Source organism: Podarcis cretensis, assembly GCF_951804945.1.
Source record: "Podarcis cretensis genome assembly, chromosome: Z".
NCBI classification, from domain to species: Eukaryota; Metazoa; Chordata; class Lepidosauria; order Squamata; family Lacertidae; genus Podarcis; species Podarcis cretensis.
The window spans coordinates 24082806-24103810 of NC_137184.1; the positions used below are offsets into that span (position 1 = coordinate 24082806).

Below are 21005 nucleotides of genomic sequence, written 5' to 3' on the forward strand. Positions count from 1 at the left end.
TTAATTTGGTGTTTGGAAATATTTTCAAAGCTCTCCTGTGCTCAAAAAGTCATTTAACTAATCGAGTATTAAGGCCACAGAGAGTCAATTAACAGCTGTAAACCACCCTTGATTTTTTTTTTAATTGAAGGGCAGTATTCGTTAAATAAAGTTTTAAAACCCAGTTAGATATTTGACAATTAAACCTCTCCCTCCCCTTGTTCATTTTCAAGCTCCCAGCACATCCACAGTCAGCGGATCCATTCTGTTAAATTCCTAATGAGTAACACTATGTGGTCTTGGCTGAGAGACTTTTACTGCACAGTCTACACAGTCTAATGTGCATGTCTACTCAAAAGCAAGTCCCACTGAGTTCAATGGCAATTACTCCCTGTTGTGCATAGACCTGTAGCCTAAGGGAGTTACATATTCACACTTGCATTTCACTTTCATAACACCTTTGTGTCAAAAGTTAAGCAGAGAAATGGTGACCTAAAGGCACATCATGTGCACGTTTTAAAATATGATAATGCATGAAGCTGACTGTTTAAAAATAAAATCAGGGATCATGTGGAAGATCTTGGAGAGTTGCTGCCAATCATAGCAGACATTGTTAGGCTTGATAGATTAATGGCCCTAATCTGTATATGGTGATTCCCTGTGCTTCTATGAGTGGGAATTTAAACCTGAGTCTTTATTACACTCACACCAGTACCTGCTCTTGCTACCTTCAGGGAGGTTTATATCACTTAAGTAAGATAAATAGATACAGTGACTGGATTGTAGAACATATATAGCACATATTTGGGTCTGCTAACAAAGGAAATGTGATGGCTGTTAATAGTTCATTCTAGCATTGACTGTTACAATGCATTTAAAGGACCTTGGGTTGTATCCATCTATGTCATGTTCCAAATTGACTCATTGAAATCAATGAACAAGTTAAGAATTGTATCCAACTAAGTTTTATTCATAGTAGATGCACTGAAATTAATGGACCCAAATTAATCATTTTCATTAATTACAATGGCTTACTTTGACCAGGGCTAGCTAGCATTGGCTATAACCCTTACTCATTACTAACTTGAGTCCATTGAGTTCAGTGAGTCTAGTCCAGGCATTCCCAAACTCTGCCTTCCAGCTGTTTTGGGACTACAATTCCCATTTTCCCTGACCACTGGTCCTGTTATCTAGGAATGATGGGAGTTGTAGTCCCGAAACAGCTGGAGGGCCGAGTTTGGGGATGCCTGGGCTAGTCTAAGTATGACTGACACAACCTCCTGTGCTTAGCTAGATATTGCTTGCAAAGACCATGCCTAATATGGGAGATTTTTCCCCAACAGGGAAGAAATGCACCTATGGACACAAGTGTAAATATTACCACCCGGAACGAGCAAACCAGCCCCTGAGATCCGTAGCTGATGAGCTTCGCATCAGTGCCAAATTATCCGCTGTGAAAACGATGAGTGAAGGAGCACTGGCTAAATGTGGCACAGGAGCAGCCCTTTCCAAAGGGGAAATAACTTCAGAAGTGAAGCGCATTGCTCCCAAGCGTCAGTCAGATCCAAGCATTCGGTCTGTTCCTGTGGAACCCGAAGATAGACTTTCAATGGTGCGGAAGTCTGAGGCTAATTCTGTCCCCTCCCTTGTTTCAGCATTAAGCGTCCCAACCATTCCACCTTCCAAAAGTCACGCTGTTGGGGCATTAAATACCCGGTCAGCAAGCAGCCCTGTACCTGGTTCATCTCAATTCACACATCAGAAATCCTCACTAGAACACATGGCCAGTGTACAGTATCCTCCGATCCTGGTCACTAATAGCCATGGCTCTTCAATGAACTATGCAGATCAGTACCCAAAGTATGAGTCTTTGGGGGACCATGGCTATTATTCAATGCTCAGTGACTTCTCCAATTTGAGTATTAGTAGCATGCATAGCACAGATTACTATGGGGCTGATGTAGACCAAAGTTTATACTCAAGAAATTCAAGCCCCTGTCCAGACAGTTGCTTAAGCCATACAAGCAATGATTCATACTCCTCATATACAGACTTATATATGGGTCTGGGGGATGGGAGCCCAGAAGACAGTGTGAAGGTTCACCGACTCCCACCTCAAAGCCGCCTTCAGCCTTTCTCCCATGGTTATCATGAGTCCTTAACAAGAGTTCAGAGCTATAGCCCTGAAGGGTCTAAACATATTCACAAGCATTCACTTTCCCATTTAGCACTGCACATCCAACACCCAGTTGTTGGGGCTAGGTCCAGTTGCCCAGGGGACTACCCTGTGCCTCCAACCGTTCACCCATCAGCCACTACCCAGCCAAGTCGTGCCCTCGTTATGACGAGAATGGATAGTGTTTCTGATTCGCGTCTTTATGAAAGCAATCCCACACGACAAAAAAGGCCACCGCTCTGTCGAGAGCAGCATGCCAGTTGGGATCCATTGCCATGTCCGACCGATACCTACCCTTACCATCCCTACCCACTGAGCAACAACCTCATGCAACCATCTTATGAGCCTGTAATGGTGAGAAGTGTGCCAGAGAAGATGGAGCAGATCTGGAGGAATCCTTGGGTTGGAATCTGTGGTGACCCACAAGAACCACACATAATCCCAGAGCACCAGTATCAAACCTATAAGAATCTCTGTAATATTTTTCCAGCTAGCGTTGTCCTCTCAGTGATGGAGAAGAATCCCCACATGACAGACGCACAACAGTTGGCAGCTATGATTGTTGCCAAATTGAGAACAGGACGTTAAAAAAGATCCTTCATTTTGAATTTCTAAAGATAAATAATTGAAAATTCTGTACATTCTGGGGAATGTAGGTGATATGCTCTATTTGTTAAAAGGTTTTAATTGCAGTATACAATTCTGTATATTATTGTAGTGATTATATTTAAAATATGCATGAAGCATTTTGAAAAAGCAGATTGTATAATAAATATGAGTATTTAATGATTTTTAAAGCAGGGATTTTTGAAAAAGGCATTTTACAGGAAGTGCATACCTTATGCATGGATGTATCATTTATTGAATCTAAAAAGGTCATATGTTGGTATGTCCAAAACAGGTCCTTCAAAACAGCAATTATATTGCATGACTCATTGTATAGTCTTCAGTATTAACTGACATATGTTGCTCCAACATAACATTGGGTTTTTACAATAAACTCTGTGCACTTGGACATCCTCACAAGCAGAAGCCTGCTCTTCTTAAATATCCTTCACAGAACTACAATAAAACAAGCCCAGTCAGTTGACATGCCTTGTGTTCACAGAGGGCTTTTGCACCTATCTAGTGGCTCCAGCATGAGGAGGCTTTTGTGGGGAGGCTTAGTTCTCTGGGGAATACACTTTTTGTGCAGTGGAAATACCTTTTTGCACATGGGGAGCATTATCCAACCTTGAAGGGAATGGGGCTGGGGCTGGGGAGCAGTGAATGTTTCTCTTGGACCTTCTAGATAGCTTGAGCTTCTGCCCTTTGGGAAAAAGAACATGGCCGGCTTGCAAACATGTTAATAATTCTCAGCTAAATACTGTTGTAATCTGCACTGTTACCATAGGCGTGTACAACACATTTCACTAGGGTGTGCACCCAGGGATTTTAATTTTTAAGGTGAACATTTCTTGAATATATACTCATACTGAGTCACAAAGGACATTATTTTTATCTATCAAACTAAGGAAACTAAAACTTAATTAAACTTACTTTTTTAAATCAACAACTAAACCCTCCTTTAAATATGCAAACGTAGAAAATGAGGCACAAAATACCAGATCTGTGGTGTAGTGATTACTAGGTGTATACAAAATACAGTCAGTTTTCATGATCTGTATAAGGAGCTAACCCAAATTGACCAAAGCAGATTAAGATTTTTTCATGTTCCTGTTGTGTAGAATGGGACATTGCCCGCCAGATGTGAGTAACAGGTGGTGAGTGGAGCTCTGACAGAGACAGAGCTATGAAACAGAAACAGATACAAGCAGAAAGAAAAGGCTGGAATGGATATGCAACAACTTCTTGTCCTCTTCTAGAGACAAACACAGGCAGACACTGCCTATACATTCCAGTTTTATTTCAGCCTTTTAATCCTGCCTGTGTCTCCCTTCATCTGCTTCCCTATTCTTCTCTCTTGTACCTTTGTCTCTCCCTGCCCCACTGCTTCCCTAGTGGCAGCTGAGGGAGCTGGGTTGCCACTCCGCACTCTATCCTCATCACAATCCAGTTTTGTTTTTTTAAAAGGTTCTGCTAAGCACACCAGCATTCCCTATGTGCACGCCTATGGCTTTTACAGATCGTTACAATTGGCATTTCTAGCCTTTTCAGTACAGTCCAGAAAGCAGAGAAGTTGTAGCATCTGCATTCTGAATTCTGCTTTCCTGTTCTTGTGCGTTGACCAAAGACATGCCGAGAACGTGTGCTGGAGGATGCCAATGAATAAATATGCAAAGTATTTTTAAAAATCCAGTTCATTTTTATTAGTGTTGGACAGCAGGCTAGTTTTCAAATGGGTGCTCTAGAATTGGGTTTACTGCAAACTTGCTTCAGTTTTGCACTTTGAAATCCATGCAAAGGTGAGCATTTGCTTCCTGGAACTCCCTGTTTGACAGGCCAGAATCATCATTCTATGGGTGGCAATGTTTGCATAATGAGTATCCTTTGCTCCAGGGTGGGCAATTTAGTAGCTAAATGTCTCACACAAGAGGCATTTATGGCGGTGGTGGCTCTTTTGTTTTCTTTTTTAAGGCTGCACTGACTGGACACCCTTTTTAAATCCAAATGTGTATTTCAACATTTTGAACCACTACTAACTCGATATGTCTCGAGCTAGGACTTGTTGACTTCTACTGTAGTTTTTTTTCATGAAAGTCGAGAAGGCCTGGTTTCTGGCCTTTTGTTTCTTCATGAGAAGGTGTGACACTGCCTAAATGTTTCTTACTATGAAACACGGAACGTGAGGCTGCAGTCAGGGTTGTTTCTGGTGTTTTGATAATGGCTTGCAAGCTGCTTTTGGGTTATATGTTGATCCCAGTCTAAAAAAACCCAAAGGAAACCCCAAGCCCTCTACTTGATTGATTGCACTAATCCTAAAATGGCTGCTGGTGGCCCATTTCTATTTTGTGTTGAGTACACTTCAAGAGGGATGTGCTTGCATTAAGTTGGACAGCTCAACAGGTTGTAATAATTCTGTCACATGCTGATCCAGTCTGTTTGCCTACAACCACACAGGGTCCAGAGTGTTTGTGCTCAGCATGGGCCAGGCAGTGCCTATAGCAGCATGCAGCACAATGGTGGCAAAAGGGTGGGCAAGGAAACTTGGCTATCTTGCTGTGCTCCTGCTTGAGTGCACAACTGAAGACCCAAGACTGTTGGTAGGTGCTGTCTTGACACATTCTTCTAAATGCAGTACAAGATGAGGATATTGGTTTACCTACAGTATCTTTGTAATCTCAAGGTCCCCTGCCTTCATGATGTCATAATCGGTTTTCAAAAAGTGGTGCGAGTTCAAATGCTGAGCTCAAAGTGAGTAACAATAATCACAGTAGCATTAAAAAACATGAAACATTGCAGTCTATATTATATCAAATGCAGTCGCATGCAGGTAAAGGAAACAACAAAATCATACTAATTGAAACAATTACTACTATTCAGTAGTAATTCAAAATATAGGAAAGAGTGGCTGACCACCAGCCCTGTTCCAGATGGCATTCTTTGGGAAGGGGCTGCTGCTTCACTCAGTGTAGGGAGCACACTCCCAGGCATTTATTTTCAAGTGTTAGAATACCTGGGGGACTAATGATGAAACACAAAAGTTGCTGCTTTTTCCAGGTAGCTACAGAAAATTGTTGCTGAAGAACTAGTGGCAAACAGGTGGTTTGTCATGGTTGCAGGTTGGGTTTCAGCAGGAGGCTGAATCTGCATTAGAACAGAATGGCACACACCGTGTTGGCTTGTGGTTATGTGGGCTGGTGTCCAGAACATCAATTGTCCTCTCTCATCTTTTAAAAGCAAACAGCAGAAATGCAGATCAGCCCTGTAGCTTTAATCTGTGCACCAACACAACCCTTAAAGATACCTGCATTTAAATCTGGAAAACATCTTTTTTAAAAAAAATAATTGGCCAGCTTTTGTCAGAATGGGATTCCTTTATTGTTGCATTTATTTTATACTTCCTTCTCTTGTGTGGTGTAAAAGCAGCTGAGAGCAACGCCTCAAATATCCAGAAACGACCTTTTGTTTGTTGATACAAATTGTATCTTTCTTGATTGTATAAAAAAAAATGTACAAAAGCCATCTCTAGATTAGCTTAAATATTGTATTTTCATCACTATGTTTGTGGCACTGTGTGTCACAGGGGAGTAGCCCATCACAGATTATGAACCTTTTTATTTAAAATGGGCACTTAACAATTTATAGAAAAAACAAAGGTAACTTTTCAAATCCACTTTATTACTATAATGTGCACAGCTAGTGTGTGTGTTTAAGAACACTACTCTGCATAGGTTATATTAAGTCTATTTATTAAATGAATGCATTCCTGCAATTGATATTTTTTGTAAAGCATCAGTGTTAATAATATTGATGTTAATATTTATACAGTTACAGTAAAATTGCTGTACATCCTGCTTTTGTTCTTAACAAAATAACTATTGTATGATTTAGGTTCAATAAGGAATTTTGTGTGCTCACAATTTCTTGCATGGAAATCAGTTTCTGTATGTATAAAAATGGATGTTCTCCATTTTATTCCTATGTTAAGGCAAACTCTTGCAGGGGATCTTGGAAGAGTCTTTTTAGCAAGCCTAATGTTGGGCTGAAATTACCTTGAGAGCTTTTATTGGGTTCTAAAATATTTTACTGTTCCCGTCAGTAAATGTTTTTTGTTTGTTTGTGTGCGTGCATGTGTCAGGGGGTTTATATATTGTTTTGTTCTGTATTGAAAAACATTTCAAGCCTTTTTTGAATGCTTTCTTGGGAAGAAATATTGCTGTGAAGATGAAGTGGTTTACTGTAACACAGCTTTTCCTAAACAATGGTTCCCAAATTTTTCTGCTGTACAAGGAAGAAGAGGTGAATGAAAATTTTGAAGCAGTATGCAAATCTTTTGCCTGTCAATTATCTTTCATCAGTGAAACTTTTTAATATATGTTTCCTTTATGCCTTGATCCACTTCTCTTTCTCTCTTGGGAGACTTTTCCCATGCCAGTTCAAAACTGACATTTCACTGCCTTCATCTCTTATTGCAGAATTTCTTCTAAAAGTAGAAGGGATGGTATAAAAACAAGTCACAGTCGCCTACATTGTAAATATAAGACTTTACTTTAAAATGCTCTTTTTGAGAGTACAGTATTTAATTTTTTTAAATTGTGTACCAAATAACTACAGAATATGTATCTATATATAAATTTAAAATAGCCCAGGTAACAGCAATCTTTCACTTGTTAAATATTTTAATTTTCTCTTAATTTATTATTGAAGAGTAGTTAATGTTCACTTAGGCAACTGAGTTGTTTCTAAAAAACCCAAAAGGTAGGTTAGGAAGCAATCTTAAGTAATTTTGTAAATATTAAATGTTGTTCTGTGTTTTTGCTTGTACACACATATTTGACTACTATTAATCCTATTGTACTATTGAGCTGCAGTATTTTGCTTTTCTTAATTTGTAGAACTAAACATAACTGTTTAATTGTTGTAAAAATTTATAAAATCTCTTTGGGTTTTTTTGTTGACCCAAATATAATGTAAGTCTCAATGACAAAGAGTGAAGATAGACTTTACAGCCCATTGCCCTGATCCAGCAAGAGCAATGCAAACAGGGAAGCTGGCTTCCACAAGTGCAACAGAGGCAGGTGGTACATCATGATAGCAATCTATACTCCATTGAATTAGTTGGATGTGCTGTTTTATGCCGAAGAGAATTCTCCACCCCCATGTCGGGGCAGTGCAGCTACAGCTGGGTCAGGGCCAGCATGTGGTGTCTGTAATCAGTGTAATATTTTGTGCAATGTTTTTATATACAGCTGCGTGTTTCAGGCATCCACTGGCATGGGCATGTGTGTAAGTTTTGTAAAAAGTTTTATATATATATATATCTATAAAATGGCTGAGATAATCGCCAAAGCATCATCTTGCAGGGGACAGAAAACATGCTTTCCCTTTAAAATGTGAAAATCAATGCTTACACAACAGTGGCCCTGTTTGCATGTAACTGCAAGCCAAAACAAGAATGAGCGTGTGGGTACCCAGAGTGAACATCTGGTCTTTCTGCTGATGTGCTACCTGGAGCCAACCTTAGCTGGAGCTAAGCCATAAGTATGTTGGATGTGGGTCTGAGCTTTGTGGCCTGTCTTCCCCCAACAAGCCATGAGTGGTAAAGAATGAACATACCTTATATGTTGGGAGCAAGACAAACCACATGTAACACTGTGGCTGTGCCTTAGCTCTGGGTATTGTGGTAGCACAAGAACAGGCAGAGTGAAACGGTTGCGATTTTCACTATGGGTATCTGCTGCTTGCGGAGCCATAGTTTGGCTTAGTGTTAACTGTGAACCGGGCCTCTTAATAATTTTTTTCTTGCAATTCAGTTGAAGACATTTCTCTGCAATACTTAACCAATGAAGTACTGTAGTGACTTTCCACAGGGCCTGATGCCACTCAGCAGCTTCATAATACCAATGAAAAAACAGCCTTTTTTTCACTAGAGTGGATTCCTTAAGAGGTGTATGGTGTCAGGGCAAGACAAGACAGTGGCACAAATTTGAACCCATACTTGTAGGGTTCACTACAGAGAAGTCATTAGTGCCACGTTAGTCACTTGGATAAATAATCTGTGAAGTGTTGCTATATTTTGATCTGCCAAATAATAGCTTACAAGCATCACACGTACAGGACTTCTGAATGTTTTTGTGTTCAGCATTACAAAAAATGTTAGAAATCTTGCCAGAAATTGTAGTCAATCAACCACTGCTGATGAGTCACCATGTTAGCGTAACTTTAATAGGAGCTTTACAGAGTCCACTGAAATAAGTGGATATTCAGCAACAGAAATAAGTGGATATTCAGCAATCACCAAGTTCGTGACTTTGAGGATCTTTTAATTTTCTGTGACAGGGCTGCAATGTATATGCGCATGTGCACACTAGTACAAATGTCACTGTCATTTCATGCTCAAAGAATGCAAGCACCCATTTATTTATGAAACAGCTTAATAGTCGCTTCCAGCTTGCTTGGATTTTGACCTTTAATTTTCTGTTGAGTGGTGTGGGCAGCAAATATTTCTGTTTAAATGCATCTCAAAGGTGGTTATGGTGGGGGTGGAAGGGATCCTTCGTTTTCTCCACTCCACCCCATTAGCAGGTTTTGTGTAGATGTTTTGTATCTAGGCATTAATGTATTCAATAAACTGAGTCACTTGGTCAGTACCTCTCAAGTCTCTTGTGCATTTTTTTGTGGCCAATACCCGCCAGTCTAAATCTTGCAAATTTGAAGTTGTATTGAAGCCTTAAGCCATAGGTCTTAAACCAGTGGTTCAGGACCCACGTGCCAATCTCTCAGCTAGGCCTGGAGGATGCAACCTTTTATTCTCTTTCCTTTTGTGAGATTTTCCTCCCCATTTTGTCCCAGCCCAGCCTTGCCTCCCCACCCACTGCTGGAAACATGCTGCCTGGCCTTGGAAGAGGATTTTCATCTGATTTCAGCTGCCTCACTGATCTTCATTTGACTTGGAATAGAGGGGTTGGGCAGGAAGAAAAGGTGGGGATCCCAGTTGAATTGAATGGGTTCATTCATGCATTAAGTCTACTGAGGGTCCAGTCCCCTTGAATGTTTTATATCTCCCTGTCTCTCATCCATCCAAGTTTGGATCGGATTTCTATTGCTTTGCTGTATGGGTTAAATTCTCTGAAGAATAATAATTTGGGAATAAGAATTCATGGGTTCAGCTAGGGTAGGGCTTATCTTTTTCCTTCCTCCCCAGGTAAATGTATGCTGATAGGATTGTGGGCAATTTCACAGCCTGATCCTTTGGGATAGTTTACCCAGGTTTAACCTTCATGTGCTTCCTCCTCGAGAGGTCCAGAGGGTGGCAACATAACGGGCCTTCTCTGCAGTGGCTTCCCATCTGTGGAATGCTCTACCCAGGGAAATTCGCCTGGTGCCTTCATTATACACCTTTAGGTGCCAGGCAAAAATGTTCCTTTTATTGGGGGGTGTTATTAAGTGGTTTTTATTTTGATTATACATATTGTGGTTTTTATGTTGAGCTTTTCTGTGCCCGCCCTGAGACCTCCGGGTATGGAGTGGTATATAAATTCAATAAATAATAAAAGAATAATAATAACCATGGATGGGGCTTAGGATTGCTATGAGTTTCCTCAATAACACCTGAGGGTTATTGCAGTTTTTCACCCAAATCTGAAATGGCAATTCTAATCCAATTTACTTGGGAGCACACCCCGCTGAATAAGTAGGACTTTCTTCTGAGTTGGCATGGGTAGGGATGCACTGGAGTGCTTGCTTACAGAATGATTAGCCATCTTGCTCACTGCCTTCCCATAAATGCTTATTCAGAAGCAAGGTCCATTCATTTAAATGGAGCTGGCTCCAAATTAAGTGGGCTTAGAAGAGCAGCAAACAATTGCAGACTATGTTAGGTTCTGAGGGTACTAAAGCTACTACAAATTTTCCCCTCTACCATTTGAGTTCAGGAAAGTTGACACAAGAAGAAGACAGATGGACAGGTGATTGTGAGAAAGGGAAAGAAGGGAATCTATTGAAGGTTACAGAAATAGGAGGCTCAGCTTCCAAGGGAGTGATAAGTTAATATGCAAGGCCTATGCCTGTCTACTTAGAAATAAGGCCTATTTATTTTAATAGGACTAACTCCCAAGTAAATATGCACAGGACTGTAATTTTTATATTTCAATATTTGATTGAAGATTTATATTGTTTAGTTTCTTTTTAAAAAAAGAATTGTAAAATGGCAAGACTTTCACATGTAGTAAACAAAATAGCATGCCAACACCTCAGCACATGATATGTAATAATAATAATATTAATAATTTTTATTTATACCCCGCCCTCCCCAGCCAAGGCCGGCCGGGCTCAGAGCGGCTTACAAGCAATAATAAAACAAGTTGAATGATTACAACTTAAAAACAAAATACAGCATTAAAATATTGAAACATTAAAACATTACAAATGTGGAACATGTATGTATGTGACACTTGCAGTAGTGCCAATTCCGCACACTATATTCTTCTGCACCACCAGCACATCATCCACTTGTTAGAATAGTTGAAGGTCATTTTTGATCTTATGGAGATCGCTCTGGGTCCATAATAATCCCTCGGCAGCAGAGCCACCCCATTCTGAAGAGCTGTAGGAGAAGGGGGGAAAACAGCTTTAAAAACAAATTTTATAAGCAAAAGGGACATAAACACATACCATACTTTTTGTGTATAAGACAAGGTTTTTTATTGTAAAATAAGGTTTAAAAACTGGGGGCGTCTTATGCACGGGTAGTGGATACAAATCCCATCATCCCTAGCTAGCAGGACCGTTGGTCAGGGGTGAGCTGGGGACCCAAGCTTGAGAAACACTGGACTAACCTATTGAACTCAACTGAAGATATACTAGTGAAGAGGGTTTCACAACTATAAGCACCTTTGCCCTATTCCAGGATTAAATAATGGTTACTTCTGAATTCCACATTGCACACACAGAAAACTGTGCCCAACAGCTGTTTTGTTCTCTGGAGGAAAGAAGGAATTCCCCTAACAAAATGCAAATACAACCAGCAAGGGACCTGCCAGTGACAGAGCAGAAACTGATATTTTAACAGAACCATCCTTGGTTAAAAAGTAAATGCAACAGAAGGTGCTTCCAAACAACTTGTTTATTCAGCGTTCATGCATCTGACAAACTGGAAGGTGTCCAGAGGAGGGCAACCAAAATGGTCAAAGGCCTGGAAACGATGCCTTATGAGGAACGGCTAAGGGAGCTGGGCATGTTTAGCCTGGAGAAGAGGAGGTTAAGGGGTGATATGATAGCCATGTTCAAATATATAAAAGGATGTCACATAGAGGAGGGAGAAAGGTTGTTTTCTGCTGCTCCAGAGAAGCGGACACGGAGCAATGGATCCAAACTACAAGAAAGAAGATTCCATCTAAACATTAGGAAGAACTTCCTGACAGTAAGAGCTGTTCGACAGTGGAATTTGCTGCCAAGGAGTGTGGTGGAGTCTCCTTCTTTGGATGTCTTTAAGCAGAGGCTTGACAACCATATGTCAGGAGTGCTCTGATGGTGTTTCCTGCTTGGCAGGGGGTTGGATTCAATGGCCCTTGTGGTCTCTTCCAACTCTATGATTCTATGATTCTATGATCTCTCTTTGACTATATTAGGAACATTTATTCTGGGTTGTTTTCAAGGGTGATAGATGATTCTGCAACAGAAAAACTGTTATCCCACACTTTCCAGAGCATTTCCCCATCACCTTCCTTACTGCAAGAAGTCAGATCTTTTGGGGAAGTGTGTTTGCTGCACAAGACTTCCAAATCAACTATAATTTTGCAAGATGAATTCATCAAGATGTGATTTAATCCCTCCTGAACACAGTGACAGCCTGGGAACGCCCTGTGTTCGGCAGGATTTGCCTTCCCTGCTTCTTTACCATCAAATTTGCAAAGTGGTCAACAGCATGTGCAATGAAAAGTCCAGCTACAGCTTCATAAAGCTAACATCAAATCAGCCAGTAAGACAGGCAAAATCTGCCCTCCTAAAATTAACTGGCCACTGTGAGGTAAGGTTGGGGTATGCACCTACATATTGGGGTAAGTATCTCAGGTATTCCACACCCAAGATGCTTAGAGCTGGTAAACCTGCTTAAGGCTATAGCCTTAAGACACATGCCTGCTTCATGTCTGTTGTGGTTTCTAATATCTAACCCCATCAGGCCACATGTGTGTTTTCAACAAGTAGGGACAAGAAAAGGTTGAAAAGCACCTACAAATTTCCCTAAAGCCAGATATAGTAAAGAATTCCCCTAATGCTAGGGTCAAGAGCCAATCTCATGTTCAAGCTTCTGCATAATCAGATAAACGAGAGCCTTGGAGAAAAGGTGGAATAAAAAGGTAGCAAAATAAAACAGGCTTGCCCATGTCTCAACATGGCTTGCCAAGTAACACAAATGATTTAACTGAAGATATGCAGTGGGGCTGGTCTACATATGCAGCAGAGCAAGTCACCAGAATGCTGAGGTGGTAGAGTGGACCGTACTGCTTCAGACAGCTGATAAGGGATGCCGGTTTTGGTACCCAACCCCTCATCACAAATCACAATAAAAAAACCCACACAACTGCAAAATGACCTGCAGTTAAACAAAAACAAAAACCAAGCATGCTAGGAAGTTGCTCCCTATTGTGCTAGCATTAGGGTAGCATTAAAAATTGTGAAGCCTGAAGTCTGCAGTCTGTTCTCCCACACCTGAGAACTCTACCACCTCACTCTGTCTTATGCATAGATCAGGTGGTGCAAACCTGAGGAGTGAACACTACAAGCAGAATCATAGTAGAAACAGAAGACAGGCTGCATCTCCACTATAAGATGAAACAAGGTAGTTGGAAATAGCATACTGAGGCACAGGATGGCAGAATAAAATGCTTGTCACAGCTGGAATGTTTCCACCTCATCACTTTCAGGGATGGGACTGGACATTTTAGTTGAGGGCTGTAGTTCAGTGGCAGCACATCTGCTTTGCATGCAAAGCATCCCAGGTTCAATTCCTGGTATCTCCAGATAAGCTACGAATGTACCTTGTCTGAAACTGGAGAGCCACAACTAGCAGCCTGACTAAAGACAGTTTCCTATGTTGTAAAATGCAGAGAACTAATAATGCTAGGACGCGGGTGGCGCTGTGGGTAAAACCTCAGCGCCTAGGGCTTGCAGATCGCATGGTCGGCGGTTTGAATCCCCACGGCGGGGTGAGTTCCTGTCTTTCGGTCCCAGCTCCTGCCCACCTAGTAGTTCAAAAGCACCCCTAAGTGCAAGTAGATAAATAGGTACCGCTTTATAGCGGGAAGGTAAACGGCGTTTCTGTGTGCTGCGCTGGTGCAGGCTCGCCAGAGCAGCTTTGTCACGCTGGCCACATGACCCAGAAGTGTCTGCGGACAGCGCTGGCCCCCGGCCTCTTAAGTGAGATGGGCGCACAACCCTAGAGTCGGACACGACTGGCCCATACGGGCAGGGGTCCCTTTACCTTTTTAATAATGCTAGACAGCAGATAAAGATGGATAGGCTCTGCACAAAGCAAACTATCTCTACACCACAGGAGAGACCTCCATCTATGACAGAAAGGGAATGCTGCTGCTTAGGTGCTAGAATGAAGGCTGCTTCCACCTGGCCCACGGGGGTGGGGCCCACACTCACTTGAACAGCGAAGAGGCTCCTGGGAGGCGGAGGGATATTGCTGGAACAACTCTTGGGTTGGGGTAACTAGATAAAATGTTTTGTTTTTTTTTTTATAATAATTTTTATTAATTTTCCACACATAAAATAAAGAACAATGTAACACATTATAACTTCATACTCATCGGTTCATAGCCTTTTTTCTTTGACTTCCCCATACCTCCCCATCTCTGCATCCTTGTTTAATAATTCTTTAGCAACCCTTAAGTCCATTGTCTTAGTTCCTTTTCATAAATATTTCTTAAGTTTTTTTTTTTGTTTACTGCTGCAATTCTTTACTTCTTATCCCCTGACATCTTAACACTCCTCAATTTTACAATTATTTTTAAGATATATTTTGAAATTCTTCCAGTCCTCTTCCACTGTCTCTTTCCCCTGGTCCCGGATTCTGCCCGTCATCTCAGCCAGTCCCATAAAGTCGATCACCTTTGTTTGCCATTCTTCCAGAGTAGGTAGTTCTTGTGTCTTCCAATACTTTGCCAGTAGAATTCTTGCTGCTGTAGTGGCATACATAAAGAAAGTCCTATCCTTCCTTAACACCACTTGGCCCACCATACCCAAGAGGAAAGCCTCTGGTTTCTTAGGAAAAGTCCACTTAAGGACCTTCTTAATTTCATTATAGATCATTTCCCAGAAAGCTTTAACCTTTGGGCAGGTCCACCAAAGATGGTAGAAAGTGCCTTCAGTCTCATTACATTTCCAACACTTATTATTAGGCAAATGATAAATTTTTGCTAGCTTGACTGGGGTCATGTACCACCGGTAGATCATTTTCATAATATTTTCTTTTAAAGCATTACATGCAGTAAATTTGATACCGGTGGTCCATAACTGTTCCCAGTCAGCAAACATAATATCATGACCTATATCTTGTGCCCATTTAATCATAGCTGATTTCACCGTTTCATCCTGTGTATTCCATTTTAACAGCAAGTTATACATTCTTGATAAATTCTTAGTATTGGGTTCCAACAATTCTGTTTCTAATTTTGACTTCTCTTTCTGAAATCCTATTTTCCTGTCCTGTTTAAACGTCTCATTTATCTGATGGTAATGCAACCAATCTCGAACCTTAGGTTTTAGTTTCTCATAACTCTGAAGTTTCACCCTTTCACCATCATAATCTATGATCTCATGATATTTTGGCCATTTAGAATCCATATTAAGCTTTTTTACTTCCCTAGCTTCCATTGGTGACACCCACCTAGGGGTTTTACTTTCCAACAAATCTTTGTATCTAATCCAAACGTTGTACAATGCTTTCCTTACAATATGGTTTTTAAAACTTTTATACACCTTTACCTTGTCATACCATAAATATGCATGCCAACCAAAACTATTGTCATACCCTTCCAGATCCAAAATGTCAGTATTCTCAAGAAGTAGCCAGTGTTTCAACCAGCAGAAAGCTGCTGATTCATAATAAAGTCTTAAGTCCGGCAGGGCAAACCCCCCTCTATCCTTTGCATCAGTTAAAATCTTAAATTTAATTCTGGGCTTTTTGCCCTGCCAGACAAATTTTGATATGTCTTTCTGCCACTTCTTGAAACAGTCCATCTTGTCCACAATCTGCAACGTCTGGAATAAAAACAGCATTCTAGGCAATACATTCATCTTAATAGTAGCGATTCGGCCTAACAAGGAAAGTTTCAGCCTTGACCATATTTCCAGATCCTTTTTAACTTCTAACCAACATTTTTCATAATTATCCTTAAATAAGTTCACATTCTTGGATGTTAAGTTTACCCCCAGGTATTTTACCCTTTTTGTAATTTCCAAACCTGTTTCATTCTGAAAACTCTCTCTTTCTTCCATTGTTAAATTTTTTTCCAACACTTTCGTTTTTTGTCTATTCAATTTAAAACCTGCTACTCGACCAAATGTTTCAATTAGTTCTAAAACTCTTTTAGTACTAGTGTCTGGCTGTTGCAAAGTCAATACTAGGTCATCTGCAAATGCTCTTAATTTATAATGTCTAACTCCGACCTGAACTCCTTTAACCAACTGGTCCTTTCTAATCATGTTTAACAAAACCTCCAGGACCGATATAAAAAGCAAAGGGGATATTGGGCAGCCCTGTCGTGTACCTTTTTCTATAGGTATTTCTTCTGTTACCACGTTATTTACAATTAATTTGGCCTTTTGTTGAGAGTATATTGCACCTATACCGTTTTCAAAACCTTGTCCTACCCCCATCCCTTGGAGATTCTTTTTCATAAAAGTCCAACAAATGTTGTCAAAGGCTTTCTCCGCGTCCACAAAAATCAGAACTGCTTTCCTATTAATGTCAACGTCCAACAGCTCCAAAATGTCTATAATGTTCCTCACATTGTCTGACATATGTCTACCTGGGAGAAAGCCTGTTTGGTCCTTATGAATCTCATCTGCCAACACTCTTTTCAATCTTTTTGCCAAAATGTCTGCAAAAATTTTGTAATCCACATTGAGTAAAGATATAGGGCGGTAGTTTTTAACTTGGTTCTTCTCAGTCTCTGTTTTCGGTATAAGTGAGATGAAAGCCTCTTTCCACGATTCAGGTGCCTTTTTCCCCTTCAAAATTTCATTGCAAACTTCCTTCAATGGTTGTATCAGCCATTCTTTCAGCATTTTGTAGTATTTGGCCGTCAGGCCATCTGGTCCTGGTGATTTTCCCAATTTCATATTTTGAATGGCACCCTCTATTTCTTGTTCTATTATTTCCTCGTTTAAGATCCTTTTACTTTGTTCTGAGATTTTTGGTAAACCGTATTTTCTGATGAATTCTTCTATTTCTTGCTCGTTGGTTGGCCCTTGTGCATACAATTTCTTAAAAAAGCTTTGAAAACAATTGTTGATCTCGTTGGGTTTGTGGATAATCTTTCCATCCATTTCTATACTTGTTACCGTATTCATTTTCTGCCTTTTTTTCAATTGCCATGACAGAAGTTTCCCACATTTATCCGCTGATTCAAAAGTTTTTTGTCTCATTTGCTTTATCTTCCATTCTATTTGTTGGTTCATGAGTTCCATGTATTGCATCTGATGAAACTTTATTTCTCTCAAAATCTCATGAGACTTTGGTTTGGACCTCAACTTCTTCTCTCCTTCTTTTATTTTTTCTAAAATTTTTTCCTTCTTTTCATTTTGTTGCTTCTTCTTAATAGAATTTTGTTGAATTAGGAAACCTCGCATCACGGCTTTGCTTGCGTCCCAAATTATTCTGTTTTCCACATCTGTTTTCCTGTTGATCTCAAAATAATCTTTTAATGTTTTAAGGGCCTTCTTATGGATCTCTTCGTCCTTAAATAGGGTGTCATTCATTCTCCATCTAAAGGAACCAGTTGTTGTTAATTTCATCTCCATCTTGACCGCATTATGGTCGGAGCACGTTTTTGGGCAGATTTCTACTTTTTTCGTTCTTGACGCCAGACTACTAGAAATCCAAATTTGGTCTATTCTTGTCCATGTCATTTTTGCTTCAGAGAAGAAAGTTCCCTCCCTCTCTAGAGGATTCTTTGTTCTCCAAATATCAATCAAGTCCATTGTTTCAGTCATTTCGAAAAAGATCTTTGGTAGTCTCCCTTCTTTTGAAATCACTTGTCTCTGTGCTTTGTCCATGTTTGTTGAGACAACTCCATTCATATCTCCCATCATTAGGATTTTATAATCTAAAAAGTCAACTAGTGTCTCATGCAACTTCCTAAAAAATTCAGCCTTCCCTTCATTTGGGGCATAAACTCCCACAATTAATATCTTTTCTCCTTGAATTTGTATTTCAATTGCCAGGTATCTTCCTTGTTCATCTTTAAATATTAATTTTGGAGCCAACTTTTCCTTTGCATAGATCACCACACCTCTTTTCTTTACTTTATCTGATGAGATGAATTCTTGACCGAGTCTCTTATTTATTAATAATTTCCTGTGGATCCTGGCAATATGGGTTTCTTGCAAACATATTATGTCTAATTGTTCTTTCTTCAAAATGTGAAAAACCTGTCTTCTTTTCCGAGGAAGGTTCAAACCATTACAGTTCCAACTAAGGAGTTGCAGAGACATTTTGTATTTAAGTAGCTGTTCCTCCAACTGCTCCAAGCTTCTGCTCTTCCTCCGATGGTGGTAGTGAAAGTCCAAATGACAAATTTGCTATATCGGGTGGTTCCCTCTCCTCCACGGTTCCTTTCTGCAGATCCTCCAGATACTTCTCTAGAAATAGTTCTTTGTCCTGAATTGTTTTTATTTTAATCTTCCTTCCATTGAAGTTAAAGGACAATCCTTGTGGAAATTCCCATCTGAATGGTATAGTGTTTTTCTTCAGCAGGTCTACTAAACTCTTGTAATATGTTCTCACCTCTAAAATGTATTTAGGAATGTCCTTAAAAATCTGTATCTGACAATTTTGAATCACCAATGCCTTTTGATAATGCAAATTCAATATTCTATCTCTTTCTTCTTTTGATCTCAATGTAATTAGACAGTCCCTTGGTTTTTTGTCCTGCCTTCTACCCAATCGAAAGGCTGATATTATCTCAAGTTCCTCATCTTCCTCCCATTCCTCCCGCCAAAAAGTTATGATGTTCTCTGTGAGAAATTTCACAAGGTTGTCCCCTTCCCCTTCAGGCACCAATCTAAATTTTAAATTCTTCTCTTTACGTTGAAGTTCCAGTAAGGAGAGGGCTGCATCATGCTCATTCACTTTTTTAATAATAGGCCCAAATTTTTCCCTTGTCTCTTCAGCCGTTATTTTTGCACTTTCTGCAATCTTTCGTGTCTCTGAACTTTCCTGAATTAATCTATTTATAGAATCTGTGTTCGATGCAACACTAGCCGTATTCACATCCAACCTTGTTGTCAACTCTGTTAATTTTTTAGAATTCTCTGTCGAAAGTTTTGTCAATGCTTCCAGGGATTGATTTATTTTAAGTAGAGCCTGAGTCATAGGATCCATAGAAGCTGGTGTTTTTTCCTGCACAGCTGCAGTTCCTGATATAGAGGCCCTTTTCTTGTGAGATTGTTTTGCTTTCTGCCTTGTTACTATCTCATCTGTAGGGGCACTCATATCCTCAAGGTCGTTTTCACAGAGTTGATTCCCAAGTGGAAAATCCCACTGTTACTTTTTCAAGTGCAACAGTTTCAGATAGAGCCCTCTAGAGGGAGCATTCAATTGTATCCAAATGGCAGAGATAGAAGAAAACAAAGAAGCAAGGGAGTATAACAGTAGCCAAAAGTTTCCAATGTCCAAATTGTAATGTCTCTATTTTTCTATGTGGCCAAAATGCAGCAAGGTACATCTAAGGTCCGATAACTTTTTTGCAAACAAGTCCCCACTTTTCAAAGTTTGACAGTCCACGTCCCGGTGTCTTTTTTGGGCAGCCCGACCCCAGGGGATTTGGCAATGGAAGGTCTTAATTTTCCATTAATTTTCCAGCAGATTAACAACGTTCCAATCCCTTCCCCCCTTCTCCTGCCAATCTGGGGGGAGGTTTTAAGTCCGATGTCAGTTTGACAGCTTAAAAAAATTAGAAGGGTTCCCTTTAAGTGCAGCTTGATTTTCGTTGCTTTATTCCTTCTGCAGTTCCGGGGAGGCAGACTTCCTTAATTTTTGCCTTTCCCGTTTTCAGCCAATTTTTTAAGAGTCCCGTTACTTTTTCCAATCTTACTCACGGGTGTTGTGGTCAAATTCCAATTGCAGGAAGGAATCGGCGCTCTCCGCTCATGGCGACGCGGCTTCACTCCGCTAGCTGGGTGACGACTCTCAGCACCGCGCTTACCCCGATGCCGCTCAGAAGCCTTTAAAAAGGCTCCCTCACAGTACCGGGGGGCGCAAAGGGTGCCCACCGAATCTCCTTTGTTCACAGGCTCCGCGCCTGTGATTTTAGGGGTCCCCCGCTTGCCGTAGCGGGTAAGACCCGAACTAACGGAGCAGTCCTGCCTCGGAGCTCGAGGCTCGGACCGCCATTAAGCGCTGGCGCCGACCGGAAGTCCACTAGATAAAATGTTTTGAACGGTTCTACTTTTGGTTCCTCTGTTTCATTTTTGTCAGGTTGGTGTTGGTTAAATGTTTAGTTGGAGTTGGTTACTTTAATTTGGGTATAACTGCAAACTGTTTATTATTATTGTTATTGGCTTGTCGCTTGTATAGGAGATTTTGTTTTTAATGTTTGATGTTTTGTTTTTTTATATACCCAGCCAGATGGGTGGGATATAAATTTTATATTATTATTATTATTATTATTATTATTATGCCTCAGTGAGCATTGCCACTGAGGTAGTCACTTGCAGTCCAGCGTCATTGGGAGAGGCACAGCACTGAGTACACTTGTCATAAACTGGACATCATGCTCTTTGAAATTAAAGCACAAAGATTTTTGCCCATTTCTAGGGCCTGTGTGCCCCTTAAATCTGCTCTAGGGTTTTCCCCTGTGGAGACTGAGGGATGTCCCCTTGCAGAAATCCTTGCACAGACATGTTAGTTAGACAGCATCTGGGGCTTCTGCAACATCTCTTTTGAGTAAGTTATAGCCCATGTAAAGCAAGGCACTTTGTGGAAGTGAGGTTTCTGCCCATCCTCCAAGTTGCA

At 40.5% G+C, this 21005-nt stretch overlaps 2 protein-coding genes across 5 annotated transcripts in view; one reads left to right on the plus strand and one right to left on the minus strand.

The window, feature by feature from the left end:
* ZC3H12B (zinc finger CCCH-type containing 12B) overlaps positions 1 to 9408 on the plus strand; it is a 38258-nt gene extending 28850 nt beyond the window's left edge. For all 3 annotated transcript variants that reach the window (XM_079961644.1, XM_079961643.1, XM_079961645.1), the window contains one exon: positions 1323 to 9408. In XM_079961644.1, the coding sequence (XP_079817770.1) occupies positions 1323 to 2743 (1421 nt within the window). In that variant the 3' untranslated portion in view covers positions 2744 to 9408. The remainder of the gene's footprint in view (positions 1 to 1322) is intronic.
* The window catches only part of LAS1L (LAS1 like ribosome biogenesis factor), a 54679-nt gene continuing 42628 nt past the window's right edge, over positions 8955 to 21005 (minus strand). For both annotated transcript variants that reach the window (XM_079961678.1, XM_079961679.1), the window contains exon 14: positions 8955 to 11363. In XM_079961678.1, the coding sequence (XP_079817804.1) occupies positions 11273 to 11363 (91 nt within the window). In that variant the 3' untranslated portion in view covers positions 8955 to 11272. The remainder of the gene's footprint in view (positions 11364 to 21005) is intronic.